The sequence below is a fragment of the Polyodon spathula genome, chromosome 2, assembly GCF_017654505.1.
Source record: "Polyodon spathula isolate WHYD16114869_AA chromosome 2, ASM1765450v1, whole genome shotgun sequence".
Lineage (NCBI taxonomy): Eukaryota > Metazoa > Chordata > Actinopteri > Acipenseriformes > Polyodontidae > Polyodon > Polyodon spathula.
Window position 1 is genome coordinate 47,421,978 of NC_054535.1, and position 15,212 is coordinate 47,437,189.

Sequence of the window (15,212 nt, forward strand, 5' to 3'; positions counted from 1 at the left end):
AATAATTGAATTAATTGATCACAGAGTTGCTGATTGTGGAGATTTATCAGTTACACTGAAATCCCGTAACAGCCACCTTTTTAAAAATCTTTCTGTTGGTGAGTTTGTTCTTGCCTTCACTATCTTCCAGAATGTCCTCTGCTCTGCCTATCCCCCATCGCCGTTCTACATTAGATCAGTATCTCTATTACATTGTAGAGTTATCCGTGAAATATGGGGGAAGCATGTTCTTTGAATATCATAAAGCATTTTCAGCCAAAGCAGCAGCAATTCTCTCATCAGATAATATTATAATTAATTGGTCTTCCCCAGACAATGAGCTATTCAGTTGCATTTCCAGTGGCTTTCAGGCCAATGCATGCAGAGTCTGGGGGTCTACCGCTCACTCAACAGCTCTGTGCCCAAAAACAGCGGTTTCCCATTCATCCTCCAGACCAGCAGCTACCACCCAGATTCAGATATCGCATAGCAGCCCCAATTCATTCTCTCCTCCCCATCAGCAGATCCCATTCAAAAGATGTTCACAGACACCTGTGACAGAAAGACAATGATTCTTGGTGATAAATCTCCCTCCCGACCTGTGAGGGCGCAAAGTAATGGGAGCAGAGTCCCCTGGACTGTTTGGCCTGACACTTCATTCCCAGGGTTAAAAGGAAGTCAGTCATTTAGAAAGGGGGCAGTGCTTCAGTGCAATAACTCATTGACCCGGAAGGGAAATAATGTGGCAGCAGAAGAATGGAGGAGCAGCTGCAATTGTTTACCAAGGAGTCATGTGTAACGGTATAAATAGGGGACAAAGCTATGTAATGAGTTCCTTCGTTTTGGCTAGAGAACAACCTGAAACGACCTGTGGTTTGTGTAGAGAAAATTGTGAATGTTTTGTTTGTTTTTTATTGTTTCTGAATTATACTTGTGTTATTATTTAGACGGCTAAACACGGTTCAGGAGCTATCGCAAAAGACCAGCACGATCTTGGACAACACTTTGTTTACACTAAAGTACTGTATTTTCACCACGAGCACTAGAGCACGCACTGTGGACGGGTGTTTGTGTTTGTGTTTGTGTATGTGTTAGGTGTGAGTGAATTAAAACGGGGCTGTTATTATTTCAGGGCCAACTCGTAGATTACAGATAAGCAATAAACACTGGTGTACTGCTTCTCATTGACATTGTTATTATTTACTGTTGTTCACCATCAGGCATTTGGATTACGAAATACAACCATTAAACAACATTGCACCTGGATTATAATTGCCTGTCTTTTTATTGATCACCTGCACCTGCACACTATTAACCACTTTGGCACACTGCCCCATCAGTTTCTCCGGATCCAAAAATTTGTAACAATTTCAGTACTTCTTACACTCACCCTCAGTGCAGATTCCTCCACATGTACAGCAGCTGCAAGGACACACAATCAAAGTTCATTTGTCCAGTCATCCACAAATGACAATCAAATTATTGTTAGTTTCCACCCCCACCTGTATCCCCGCTCTTGCCAACGTACTCCAGCAGCATCCCGATAAACAATTTCTCTCCTATCTTATCAATGGCCCCAAGTATGGATTTTCTACAGGCTTATACAACATCCCATCTATCATTCATCTAAAAATCTCTGATCAGCTACTCTAGAGCCACAAGTCGACTTGTCCTTTATCCAAGCCGTAGTGGACAAATTCATGGTAGACCCCTTCTCTGCTCCACCCTTTCCTTCCTTCACAATCAACCCCATTGGAATGCAACCTGGAAAATCTCCAGAAAAAAGCGTTTAATTATCGACCTCTCAGCCCCAACAGGCAGCTCTACAAGCAGTATCAACACCCTAATTCTCCACGAGCTATTCGCCCTTCATTACATTACAGCTTTAGATGCCATCAAATTCATTAAAGTAGAAGGTCTACTGGCTTATAATGACCGACATATCTGATGCATTCAAAGTTATGCCTATTCACCCTGAGTACAGCAACAGTCTTGGGTCCAAACCGTCAGTCCAGTGTAGATATATTTACATCCTCGCTATCTCGAGTGTATATTATTTACATCATCGCTATATGGCCTTAATTATACAACAAAATACTGATTAAAAAAAAATCAAGCTTTGGCTGTGTTCTTCAATGAATAGAATATAGCCAGAATACTGGATGCTGCATGCCACAAATAGGGTACTAATTCTACTTTTATTCACAATCTCATTATTGTTATTATTATTATTATTATTATTATTATTATTATTATTATTATTATTATTATTATTATTATTATTTAGTGCTAGTAGTGACAAATACTGTAATAATAAAGAAAATCAAAGAAACAGTACTAATATTATTATTAATAATTTAGCTAATGCCTTTATCCAAGATGACTTCGTTAACTTAATCCAGCAGCTTATATTGTTCGTTTTGAATTGTCCTTTTACTATAGTGAACAAAAGGCTTTGGACCCAAACAGGGTTGTTATAGCGAGGGTGTACTGTATTTAGTATTTGACTTATATGCTTAATAGACGACACTTGCACATTTTAATATATAATGTGTGCACATTTGTTATTTCATTTGTGTTATTTTTCACCATCCATGGTGTTCAACATTTAACAGAGGGTATAAAAAAGTTTAGATCACAATCCAATATCATCCCTTACAAAAAAGTAACATACTGCATATAGCATACTTGTGCCAAAGTTCTCTGGTTTTAGTATACTATTGGTACCATTATTCTGTCCTATTTTGGCACAAATACTGTATACTTGCAGTATACAACTTTGCATATTATTTTTGTAAATAATGCAACATAGTTCTCAAATATTGGACATTTCTTAGATTGTATCTTACTTCTTGTCTGCATACCTGTATTGTCTCTTGCTAGATATGCACCTCCAGATTCTGACAAATACTTTTAGAAAACCACGAGCAACTTTTGCTGTGGAACAAAAAGCTATAAGGGATAACTATAAAAAAAAAAAAAAAAAAAAAAAACTAGTAGAAACTAACTAAAACACAAGTCTGGTAAAAACAAATGGAAATCTAGAAAAAGTATGACATTTTTATGTTGAAAAAATATATAAGAACATAAGAAAGTTTACAAACGAGAGGAGGCCATTCACCCTATCTTGCTTGTTTGGTAGTTAGTAGCTTATTAATCCCAGAATCTCATCAAGCAGCTTCTTGAAGGATCCCAGGGTGTCAGCTTCAACAACATTACTGGGGAGTTGGTTCCACACAGTGTGTAAAAAAGTGTCTCCTATTTTCTGTTCTGATTGCCCCTTTGTCTAATCTCCATTAGTGACCCCTGGTCCTTGTTTCTTCTTTCAGGTCGAAAAAGTCCCTTAGGTCGACATTGTCAATACCTTTTAGAATTCTGAATGCTTGAATAAGATTGCTGTGTAGTCTTCTTTGTTCAAGACTGAACAGATTCAATTCTTTAAGCCTGTCTGCATGTGACATGCCTTTTAAAGCCGGAATAATTCTGGTCGCTCTTCTTTGCACTCTTTCTAGAGCAGCAATATCCTTTTTGTAGCAAGATGACCAGAACTGAACACAATACTCTAGATGAAGTCTTACTATGCATTGTAAAGTTTTAACATTATTTCCCTGGATTTAAATTCAACACTTTTCACTACATATCTGAGCACCTTGTTTCTCTTTTTTATAGCTTCCCCATATTGCCTAGATGAAGACATTTCTGAGTTAAAATGAACTCCTAGGTCTTTTTCATAGATTCCTTCTTCAATATCAGTATCTTCCATATGATATTTATAATGTACATTTTTATTGCCTGCATGCAGTACCTTACACTTTTCACTATTAAATGTCATTTGCCATGTGTCTGCCCAGTTCTGAATCTTGTCTAGATCATTTTGAATGACCTTTGCTGCTGCAAGAGTGTTTGTCTGCAAATTTAACAGTTTGCTTGCTTACTATACCAGAATCCATGTCATGAATGTACATTAGGAAGAGCAGAGGACCTAATGCTGATCCCTGTGGTACTCCACTGGTTACCTCACTCCATTTTGAGGTTTCTCCTCTAATCAGTACTTTCTGTTTTCTACATGTACCACTCCCTAATCCATGTACATGCATTTCCTTGGCGTGAGATACCCTGAGATACTGTTCCTATATTGAGTACACTGTACTTTGTACAAATCACAGTTCATAGGTCAATTATGGGCAACCTGACATTTTTTTGGACAACCAAATGTTGACAATGGACTACCCGAACGGCATGTACCATTACCAAAATTTTGTGAGCGCTGCAGTACCATCACTAACCAGTTTCCCAGCCATAGGTATTTGTTCCTGTGATCTTTCAGTAATTCCCGATAATAATTTAATTCTGTTCCTTCGCTCATCTAAGACAGACCAGCTTTGTCAAGGACAATTTATTAAATTATCCAAGATAAACTCCCATCTGTACCCTTGCTCTTCCTTGTCCAGGTTCCTGTCTGTCAAAAAAAACATCAGTCCCCTAGATACTCTGTTCATCGATTGTGCCCTGGCCCGCAGGCCACTAACAGTTCAAAACAAGCACTCCTGGTCCGCAGGCCATCATCATTCCCTCGAGGCTAAGCCTCTAAATACTAACCCATATTCTTCACGCAGCCCTAGCTCCCGCCTGTGAAATGTTAAATATTCTTCCTAGAGCTGGAGGTCAAACTTTACTGGAGTCCTACTGTAGACGAAGGCAATGTAATAGTATTGTTACATTAGTTTGTTACTATGTGTGACTGAGAGTTTATGAACTCAAATTATATGTGTATTTGTGTACTCTATATATTTTTGCTTTGAGGTTTAGAGTTCCACATTTTTATTTTTTTACTTTCATTTGTATGTGCGAGACTTCCGCAGTTTCAATTTTTCAGGACCTTGCAATGTTTGCAATGTGACTCTCTAGAAATGTTTGAGAGTTTTTCTATCAACAGAACATTGTGACAAAAGAAGCAAAAAAAGTACTTGTCCGACGGTTAAAGTATAAACGGTAAAACTTGCTGTCCATCACACAAATGTTGTTGTCCTGGGCATCAGGCAATATGAATTGCACACCCCTGCTACTTTCAGCAACTTTATTTCAGCATAGTTCAGTAACAACAAAGGTACAGTGCTCTCTTCTCTAACAAAGCCAGGAAGGAGGCTTTGAATAAACTTTATGAAGACACACTGTAACAAATTACTGAACAAACAGCACGATCAGGATTAATACATGCTGCAGATAACTAGATATTTACAAGTACTAAAACTTTTATTTTATTTATTTTGCTAATAAATGTTAGGACCTAATGGTAACTTAAATAATGAAACTTACACAAACACACAAACAAACATGCACTCAAATAAAATAAAAAAAAAAAAAAAAAACATGTTAGCTGTACTTTTACTCTTTAACTGTTTTAAAAACAGTTCACAAACCATGTTCACTTTTCTGTACGGGGTACTTGAACTGAAGAACATCTCCATGTAAGTAGAACCTTTTTTTTCAATATTTGGCAATTGGAAATACCCACGAAGCATCTACCGCTGGAATGAAGCCAGAGTGAAGGCTACCAGCCCAGAGATAGAATTCTGAGCAAACCGCATTACTGATCAAATAATGATGAAAACGTTTGTATTCATTAGCATCAAATACTACTGCAGCACAAAATCACGAAAAAAAACCAATCTTTTTTTAATTTTTTTTTTTTTTAACATATCCATTTTCTAATAGCAATAGAACCCTCATAAGAGGGCTTTACCATCTGGTAAGGCCCTTCTCGTTATGTTAAATGCACTTGCCTTCGGCTTGGGATATCTAACGACACGAAGCAGGCCTTACCAGACGACAAGGCCCTTTTCTTTGGGTTCTGTTGCTTAACTAATAGAAACCAAGGAATGAAGAATCCAAAACAATACCTTCATTCAGAGAGATGCTGTACGAATTGTTTATGTGACACAGTATGCCAAAAAACTACTGGCTTTGGACTAGAAGGATTTACAGGCTGACTTCACAACATGGCTGGGGTTGAAGGATGAAATAATATCTTTCACATTGCCTCAAAAAAATTTCATCTGATATTTATATGCGTGGGTGCTATTGGAGTATAAAAGACAAAAATGTGTTTTGCTTCTGCCCACATAATGATCTGACTGTCAGAACTGTTTTAAACATTTGGTAAAGAGACCGTGCCTAAAGCATTCACTACCCTTTGGAAAATAGCAGGAAGGCTATTCCCAAATCCTCAGACAGGGCTTTTTTTTTTTTTTTAAATTTGAAAATTTTGACAATAACAATTTCATCAAATGAGGAGTATATCTTCTGGTCTGTTTGGAAACACCATTTAAGCTGAAGGCATCAGTCAAGCTTTAAAAATACATTTTAACATATCCTGGATGAAACATTCAAAATCAGCTGCACTTTAAGGATTGTTTATTATTTAACAATTTTATATTTCGGTGTGATTAAAGCCACACTGTCCCAAAACACCACATTCAATATATATTATATATATTATATATTATATATTTATATATATATATATATATATATATATATATATATATATATATAATTTTTTATGAATACTTTATCAGAAAATCACACAGCTCTGTTTACAATGACATTTGACATCCAGAATGAAACGCTTTTACTATACAGTCAGCACTCACATATCAGACCCTGTAACATTTTGACTTGAGTGATGGTTAAACGAGTGTGATGCATATCTGACTATTTCATTTTGGCCCGTCCCAACCCATGTCCATTTTTTCAGGGAACACAAAAAAAAATATATAGCATATAGCTGAAAAAATTGTGTTTTAAAATAAGTAGGCTTCCATGTAGATGTACTGCAGTTGATTTTGTTGGTACAGTACTATATTTTCAACAGAAGTATTCAGAACGATATGAAAATATCACTTGCCAAAATAGACGACTGTGGACACGTGGACTGCAGTGCAGTACATACGTGTTATAGCAGTATGTAAAATTCTCCATTTATAATATAAAGATTGCAGTGATGGGTAAGAACATAAGAACATAGGAAAGTTTACAAACGTGACGAGGCCATTCGGCCCAACTTGCTCAAGTTTACAAACGAGAGGAGGCCATTCGGCCCATCTTGCTCATTTGGTTGTTAGTAGCTTATTGATCCAAGAATCTCATCAAGCAGCTTCTTGAAAGATCCCAGGTTGTCAGCTTCAACATCATTACTGGGGAGTTAGTTTCAGACCCTCACAACTGTATAAAAAAGTGCCTCCTATTTTCTGTTAAATGTTCCTTTGTCTAATCTCCATTTGTGACCCCTCGTCCTTGTTTCTCTTTTCAGGTCGAAAAAGTCCCTTGTGTCGACATTGTCAATACCTTTTAGAATTTTGAATGCTTGAATCAGATCGTTGCATAATCTTCTTTGTTCAAGACTGAATAGATTAAATTATTTTAGCCTGTCTGCATATGACATGCCTCCTGGTCGCTCTTCTTTGCACTCTTTCTAGAAAAGCAATATCCTTTTAGTAGCGAGGTGGCCAAAATCGAACACAATATTCTAGATGAGGTCTTACTAATGCATTGTACAGTTTTAACATTACTTCCCTTGATTTAAATTCAACATTTTTCACAATATATCCAAGCATCTTGTTAGCCTTTTTTATAGCTTCCCCACATTGTCTAGATAAAGACATTCCTGAGTCAACATAAACTCCTAGGTCTTTTTTATAGATTCCTTCTTCAATTTCAGTATCTCCCATATGATATTTATAACGCCCATTTGTATTGCCTGCGTGCAGTACCTTACACTTTTCTCTATTAAATGTCATTTGCCATGTGTCTGCCCATTCTGAATCTTGTCTAGATCATTTTGAATGACGTTTGCTGCTGCAACAGTGTTTGCCACTCCTCCTATTTTTGTGTCATCTGCAAATTTAAGAAGTTTGCTTACTATACCAGAATCTAAATCATTAATGTTGATTATGAATAGCAGAAGACCTAATACTGATCCCTCATAAGAAGCACCTGTTATAACTCCTATACCAGAATGGTATAAAGAATCAAGCTTCCCCAAAGCAGCTTTTGAGGACATTATGTAGACAACATCACGATAATCCGGTATTGGAAGAACAGATATCTGGACTAGAAAATACCTAGCGGAACGTGTAAAACATGACTTACTGCGAAATAGAAAACCAATTCTAGATTGAACTTTAGATTGAACTTTATCAATATGGGTTTTAAAAGACAAAGCATTGTCCACCCAAATACATAAATATTTATAAACCGCTACTTGCTCTAATTCAATCTTACTAGAAGTAAAAATTCTGAAAACACTATTAAGAGAACCTGTTGTATTTTTTCTCCTAAAATGCATAATTTTAGTTTTATCAATATTCAGCAAAAGACGCATGTCATAGAAGGCCTGGTGAATTTTATCAAAGCTAAGTTGCAAATTAGACATTACTAATGGCAGCGTAGGAGCAACTGAATACAAAATAGTGTCATCTGCATAAAGATAAAAATGAGAGTTGCCCATTACCTGAGCAATATATTAATATAAATTGAAAAAAGGGCCTAATATGGAACCTCGAGGAACACCTTTAGTAACTGCGAAATGGTGAAACAAATCTGTCAGATTTTACACACTAAGCTCTATTTTGAAAATAATTTTGAAACCATGCAAGATAATTAATATCAAAACCAACATCACTCAACGTATTCAAGAGAATTGAGTGCTCTACAGTAGTAAAAGCCTTAGATAAATCAATAAAATCAATTTTCGTTTCCTCCGCTTCCCTCCTCCTCCTTTATATCTAAACCGCCTTTGCATCGGTGTCCTCTGGGGGTTAGTCATCTCACTTTCTCCAACCCTTGGTTAAACTCTGCTTCTTTTACCTCCGCAGGAGGGTTCACCACCCTCAACGAGTCAGACGGCACCCCCGGCCAAACCCATCCTTTTAGCATGATCTATCGCTACCCTCACAATCTGAGGGACTGAGCTTATTCTTGCTAAACCGTCTGTGGGAGCTCTCCCTTCATAACACGAGGCTCTCGTCTCGTTTCACATTCTCTGGGGCTGCGTCTCCATCCCAGCTTTGCAAGCCTATAATTCACCTCATTGAGGGCAGCTCTCTGAGCCAGAGTTCCCCTTTTCTTCCTTCCTTTCAGGTATTCAAGTCTTTATTTATGTGCAGTGGATCTCCCCTGTGTGTCTTCTCCCCCAAACGGCAGGGACCCCCCTTCTGTATATTCTGCTTTAGCAAACGGAGGGCCCTCTCATATGTGTTTCAATCTTTGCTAAGTCTAAGAGGTAGCCTGGCTCCCGTCCCGTGAATAAACAAGTTCAAGATCAATTGGACTTTTTCCAGGAACAATAGTGCTACAATCACCTCTAATGCATTTTTATAAACATAAGTCATGCTAACAGCTTTGTTTACAGATTATCTGTTCCCCTAAACTAGCTGTTGGGACACCAGCTTTCTACCAAGCTGAAACAATCTTGTCCCTGCGTGACTAATACTCCTCAAATAGGCATTCACTTGCTACTATTCTCAGTTTAGGAATTCATAAACAAGCTCATAGCTTTGTTACAGCTCAGTAAAATAAGTAGGTCTGTTTGCAGGCAATACCTGTATTCATCCTGTTTTTCAATGCAAGGTTATAAACAACTAACTTCCTTTAATAATTAACTACATTATAAAACCATATGGGGCACCTGCACCTTGGACATCCTCATGTCAAATATTTAACTGAGTTCAAGATTACTTTATTCTCACCCTAAAACTATCAAGCATGACTGTAATCCCTTCAAATTGTTGTACTGTACTTAGTGTCTCCATTTTTTTCTAAATTATAATTCACATAGCTCTACAGTATAGACTTCATTCATTTAGTTGTTTTTTTTGCTTTGTTTTGTTTTTTTTTAAAGATGCTTTATATGGCTACTGATTTCAGGTGTAATCTACTGGCCCTCAGCTTTCATGTTCAGTGTGATTTGCAGTGCATACAAGTTATTGTACCTGGAATGAACCGTAAGCAAATTGAATCAGTCAGGCATGCTTAGAGATCAGCTTGGGGCAAATAAACAATGGCGTAAAATCTGAAAAGCAAGGTAAAAGGTTATGTAACAGGGCAGAGAGCACTCACACAGCAGGTAGGATTATTCACTTATCTGTTAAAAATTGAACTAGAATAAGAAAAGTAAGTCAGTTTCCAACAACTCATGAGCATTTGCATTATTTTTGTTAATGTAATTTCCCTTACTTGTAATCATTTTGATTAGTTTTGGGTTCTGTTTGAATTCTTGTTATGTTATCAATTAGTTTCACAAATTATATTTCACTGTGTAAAAAATATATTCTTCTTGTAGTGACAGTTGTGAATATTGTACGTCTACTAGCCACAAGGGGGAGACAAAGTCTAATTTAAAAGATACTGCATATATTTGAAGATGGTATCTCTCTTTATACAGGGAAACGAGGGTATTTAGTGTGCAAGACATCTGAATTTATGTATATATTTACCTACATCAGCAAGTAGTAAAAAGGCCACACAATCCAGTAACTCTTAACAGTTTAGAAGGAAACTAAAACGGTATGTCTGTCATGGTCCTCTTTTGTAAAAATGTAACTTTTTTTTTTAAATTAAAGTCTTTGACACAGAAAATTATGCAGCCAAAAAAAAAAGTTCTAAACTTAGCAAACTGTTCAGCTTCATTTAAAAAAAAAAAAAAAAAACAAATACTGTAGTAGTCTTATAAAGAGATTCCATCTAATTTTCTGGCTGTTGGGGGGGGGGGGGGGGGGGGGGGGTCCCGAATTAAACAAAACTGGTGGATGCAGCACAGTTCCTAATAGGCTGCATACCAAAAGTCACTAAAAACAAAAACTCTCTCACCCCCTAAGGTGGTGCCTCGAGGGAAGAATTGTAAATCATTTTGTAAAGAAGTTTATTACAAAAAGAGAACAGGACAGCATTCTGTACTGTCAGCCAAAGCTGTCTTGTGACTGAAATAAAGTTATGCAATTTTAGCAAAACCACAGTGTTTAGTGTGAAACATTCTTATACAAAACAGTACAATACTTGTTGAATCTCTGAAAGGCTCTATACAATCTAGAGAATAAGAGGGGGCACATATACATAATGCAACCCTTCATTTCTCATGTGACTGAAACATAACGTATGAAACACTGCAAAAAACACAATCATTAAGGCATACCGAAAGGAATGGAATGAAAACAATACAGCCATCATTCCATCTTTCGCTGTTTCCTGGTTGCAAGCCTGCTGAATGACAAAAAAACGTTTACCCATTGAACTTAATGGTACCCATATTATATGTCGGTGTTTGCTTAACAACAGAACACCTTTCTAGAACAGTACTAGCACCAAAACATAAAGACGGTAATGAAAATTGTATGCACAATAGGAACGACAGGAAATTAAAGGAAAGGTCTGGTGTTTATTTTGGCTATGACTTTATTTATTTAAATAAAAATTCTGATTAACATTTTGCTATTAGTTTTGTCATATACTGCTTCAATATGTGTACTTATTAAGTTTGGCAAAGCAGGCCCCTGTTAGACTAGCATGTTTTGTTTTATTGTATCTGCTCACTCCATAACAGAAATGTGCTTACTTGGAACATCTGAATGCACAATGATGCCACATTATTTTAAAGTGAAAAGCATCCCACAGGTGATGCCACATTTACTTTAAAGTGAAAAGCATCCACACAGTATCTTCATATTATAATATATATAAATATATGTATTATATATATATATTTTTTATTTTTTTTTTTTTTTTTTTTTTTTTAAATCACCAATGAAATTGTCCTGAATTTTGTCAAAGATGGTGCCAGGTGTTGAACGAATGCTCCCTTGATTTATTACTTTTCACTATTGAACAAGGACGAAAAGACATTCCAAATGTTACCAAAGAAATCGAAGAAACTGAACTGGCAATTCAGAATGAATTCAATTTAGAAGAGTTGCAAAAAGTCAAAAATGAAATTACGCACATGAAAAAACGTAAATTGTATATATTCAAGAGGGATCATACCGAATACGCAGACAGAAAGGTTTATCATACTATCCAACAGGATATTAAACCGACTAAACGGTTTAAAAAACCAACATTCCCTTCAAAATACCCTAAAGATAACTCAAATTATCTAAAAAACATTGTCAGTCTGGATCTACAAGAACAATATCTCTCTTCACATAGTGTACCCCCTTCAGCTTCTCCATCGAGTCTTTTAGAGCAAGGATAGGTAAAAGGATGAGAACAAAGGAAGAGGAACAAGGCCTTTGACAGAGTGGAGGACACTTCCACGCAGATACCACATGAGCAGAGATTAGTGATCAACCTTTCAAAAAAGGTATTTTCTGACACTGACTCTTCTACTTGTTTTAGAACCTCTAGAATGTGAAAAACGAATGAAAATCAATGATTGGTCGTTTTTGTACTCGCAGGTGTAAGAGATGAGGTTACACAAAGTTAATATAATTAATATTTAAATTGCTATTTGTTAATTATTGTATTGGTAATTAACTAATTGAGGTCAAGTTTTGATGTATTAACTACAACCTGATGAAGGCTGACTGGCCAAAACCTTGATTCGTTTATGTGTCTATCTATTTATTTATTTATTTTTCATTTTGGCATAAAATATCCTCCATAACCAAAACTATACTTTAATACAGTATATATATATATTCATATAATAATAATAATAATAATAATAATAATAATAATAATAATAATAATAATAATAAATAATAATTAGGCTACATTAAAATATGAGCTCTCTAACTTTACTTTTTTTCTTATTTCTGATCTACTTGCTTTATTATTGTGTTCTATTAAAAGCATCTTCTTTCTCCATATTGCCTGAAACACACGCCTGTGTTGTTTTTCTCCGCCTTTACTACCTTTCAATCCCAACTGTCAATTGAATGAAATCCTGAAATGACGTACAACTGTTATTTGCATTACTAACGTATTTTTTTCACATTTAAATACTGCATAGTTATTCCGGCACTTTAATGTAAATTACACTTGTCGGAAAACAGCAGAAAAGTGTCGAAGTTAAAATAGACGGAGACAGCGAGTTTCGGATTTTGATATTCAGGGTCACTGTTTCTGCATTTGTTAGAAGTATATGCTCATGTAAACATACATAATAATCACAATACTCATACTTTGGCGGTTTTTGTTTAATCTATTAGGCGCGCCTGCATTTAACAATAGCCTCTGCTTGAATGTTTTCGATGTTTGAAAGGGATGCATTTCTTACTTGCAGAAAAACGATGGAAGAAAACACAAGAGTACAGCAAGTGCAAAGTGACAGAAAGTTATACAGAGTCCCTTTGGATACTTTTTATGTTGGCTTTAATAAAAACATGTTCATCATTGTTACGTATTATAGTTTTATCTTGAGGTTAAAATCCACACGTAATTGTGGTAACGTGATAAACATTTACAGTTTTCACTATTTTGTAATATTTATAATAAATCTGCCGAATAGAAAGCGATTGCGAGTGTTTCCAAAGAGATTTCCGAATACTCTTAATACATGTAATTAAGTTTTAAGAATCAAGCCTACTGTTTGGTATTCTGTCGTAAACCAGCAATTTATCAGTCCCAAACTGGTGTAACACAAAATGATATATTAACTAAACTGGACAAAAGAAATGTGTTAATCAGATTATTCTGCATTTTATTGTGCAACCATTCAGTGAGCGAAAATTGTAAAGGGTAAACCTCCCGACAGAAGGGGTACAGTTTTACAAAATAAAAAAATAAAAAAGTTGAACCCCTGTCTAAACTTTACCATTTTTGTTCTACAGCATGGAGCAAATACGCTAGCTACCATAAATGCAGGCTGACATTATGAACTGAGAGTACCGCATAATCTGATTATCTTCTCTAGCTTCTTAAACTCGATGGGGGGATAAAAATCTACCCAAAGATTATTAACCCAAAAATGAACAGGCTGTTTAATTTGAATAGGATAACTGAATAGGCACAGACAGTAACGAGGGGCAAATAACTTTATACCAGTATTTACTATCATTACAACACAATGTACCGTGAACATCCATCTACACTTAAAGTTGTTCCGTTTTACAATTACATTATTCAGTATGTTACATTGTACAGTACATACATTCATTTCAAAGAGAAGAGGAGCGTCCCAGTTTTCCCAAAATGAAAAACCCAACTGGAAAGTTTAGATGAATCTTAACTGCAAAACTATGTGTCACCCAGAGCAAAAGTTACTAAAGCATCACAAAGATATGTTACGTTATTCACAATTTACAAGAGTATTCTTCCTCAACCACTCATTAAAACGAAAACATGCTGCTTACCCATGTTGTATCCCACGCGCTCCTAAACCACTTTGCTGATTAACACGAGTGTTGTTTGCTCCGTGCTTTGTCGATGAATTATAACTTTCTTCCTTCTATCGTTGTTGTCAGCTTCAGCTGAGCTGCAGCTTATTAACATATCCAGACGGTGGGAACAGGCGACGTCGTCTCTTTTTAGAGGCGGGCAAACTTCTCTGTTGCTAAGTATCAATCCTTGAAACTTGGAGGGTCTTTTATGTAGTAAATGAGTTGTAAAACAAATAAACAAGGAATGAAAGATGTTTGAGTCCTGACTATCTGGCCCATATTAAGCAGATCACAGCATGACGTGTAAGAAGCCAAACTAGATTGTGTATTTCCAAAGCAAATGTGCTACATTCCTTTATTATGCACGGAAATTGTTTCTTAACTTGTAAAATGTTCTGTATTTGCAATGCACGGTGAACATAGACTTGTATTGATTGTTAGAGATGCGTGATAGGAATTAATTAGGAAGTGAGGTGGGGAAGGATATGTTAGTGCATTAATATTTCATATGATTCAGGCACATATTTTAGTGCACTAATATGCTTCTAAAGATATGCCTAAATTATGGTAAGAATTGTAATTTACATAGCTTCCAATTTTACATTAAGGTAGTCTATGAGCCTATCAGGGTGAGGAATAATAAATAAGAAATAATAATAATAATCTGTATATAGCACCTTTCATAGTGGACCACCATCACAAAGCGCTTTACAAGATACAATACTAGGGTGCGTGAACTATACATCAGTTGCAGAGTCACTTCCAACAAAGTCTCAACCAAAAGAAGGAGCACAAGGAGATTAAGTGACTTGCTCAGGTAACACAGTGAGTCATTGACTGAGCTGGGATTTGACCCGG

The 15,212-nt window shown here is 36.1% G+C and overlaps 1 protein-coding gene across 1 annotated transcript in view; it reads right to left on the minus strand.

Annotated features, from left to right (window-relative positions):
- The window catches only part of LOC121297332 (neuronal membrane glycoprotein M6-a-like), a 76,308-nt gene extending 61,679 nt beyond the window's left edge, over positions 1–14,629 (minus strand). Inside the window, exon 1 of the mRNA XM_041223605.1 lies at positions 14,328–14,629. Coding sequence (XP_041079539.1) covers positions 14,328–14,331 — 4 coding nt within the window. The 5' untranslated portion in view covers positions 14,332–14,629. The remainder of the gene's footprint in view (positions 1–14,327) is intronic.
- Between the last annotated feature and the right edge of the window lie 583 nt (positions 14,630–15,212).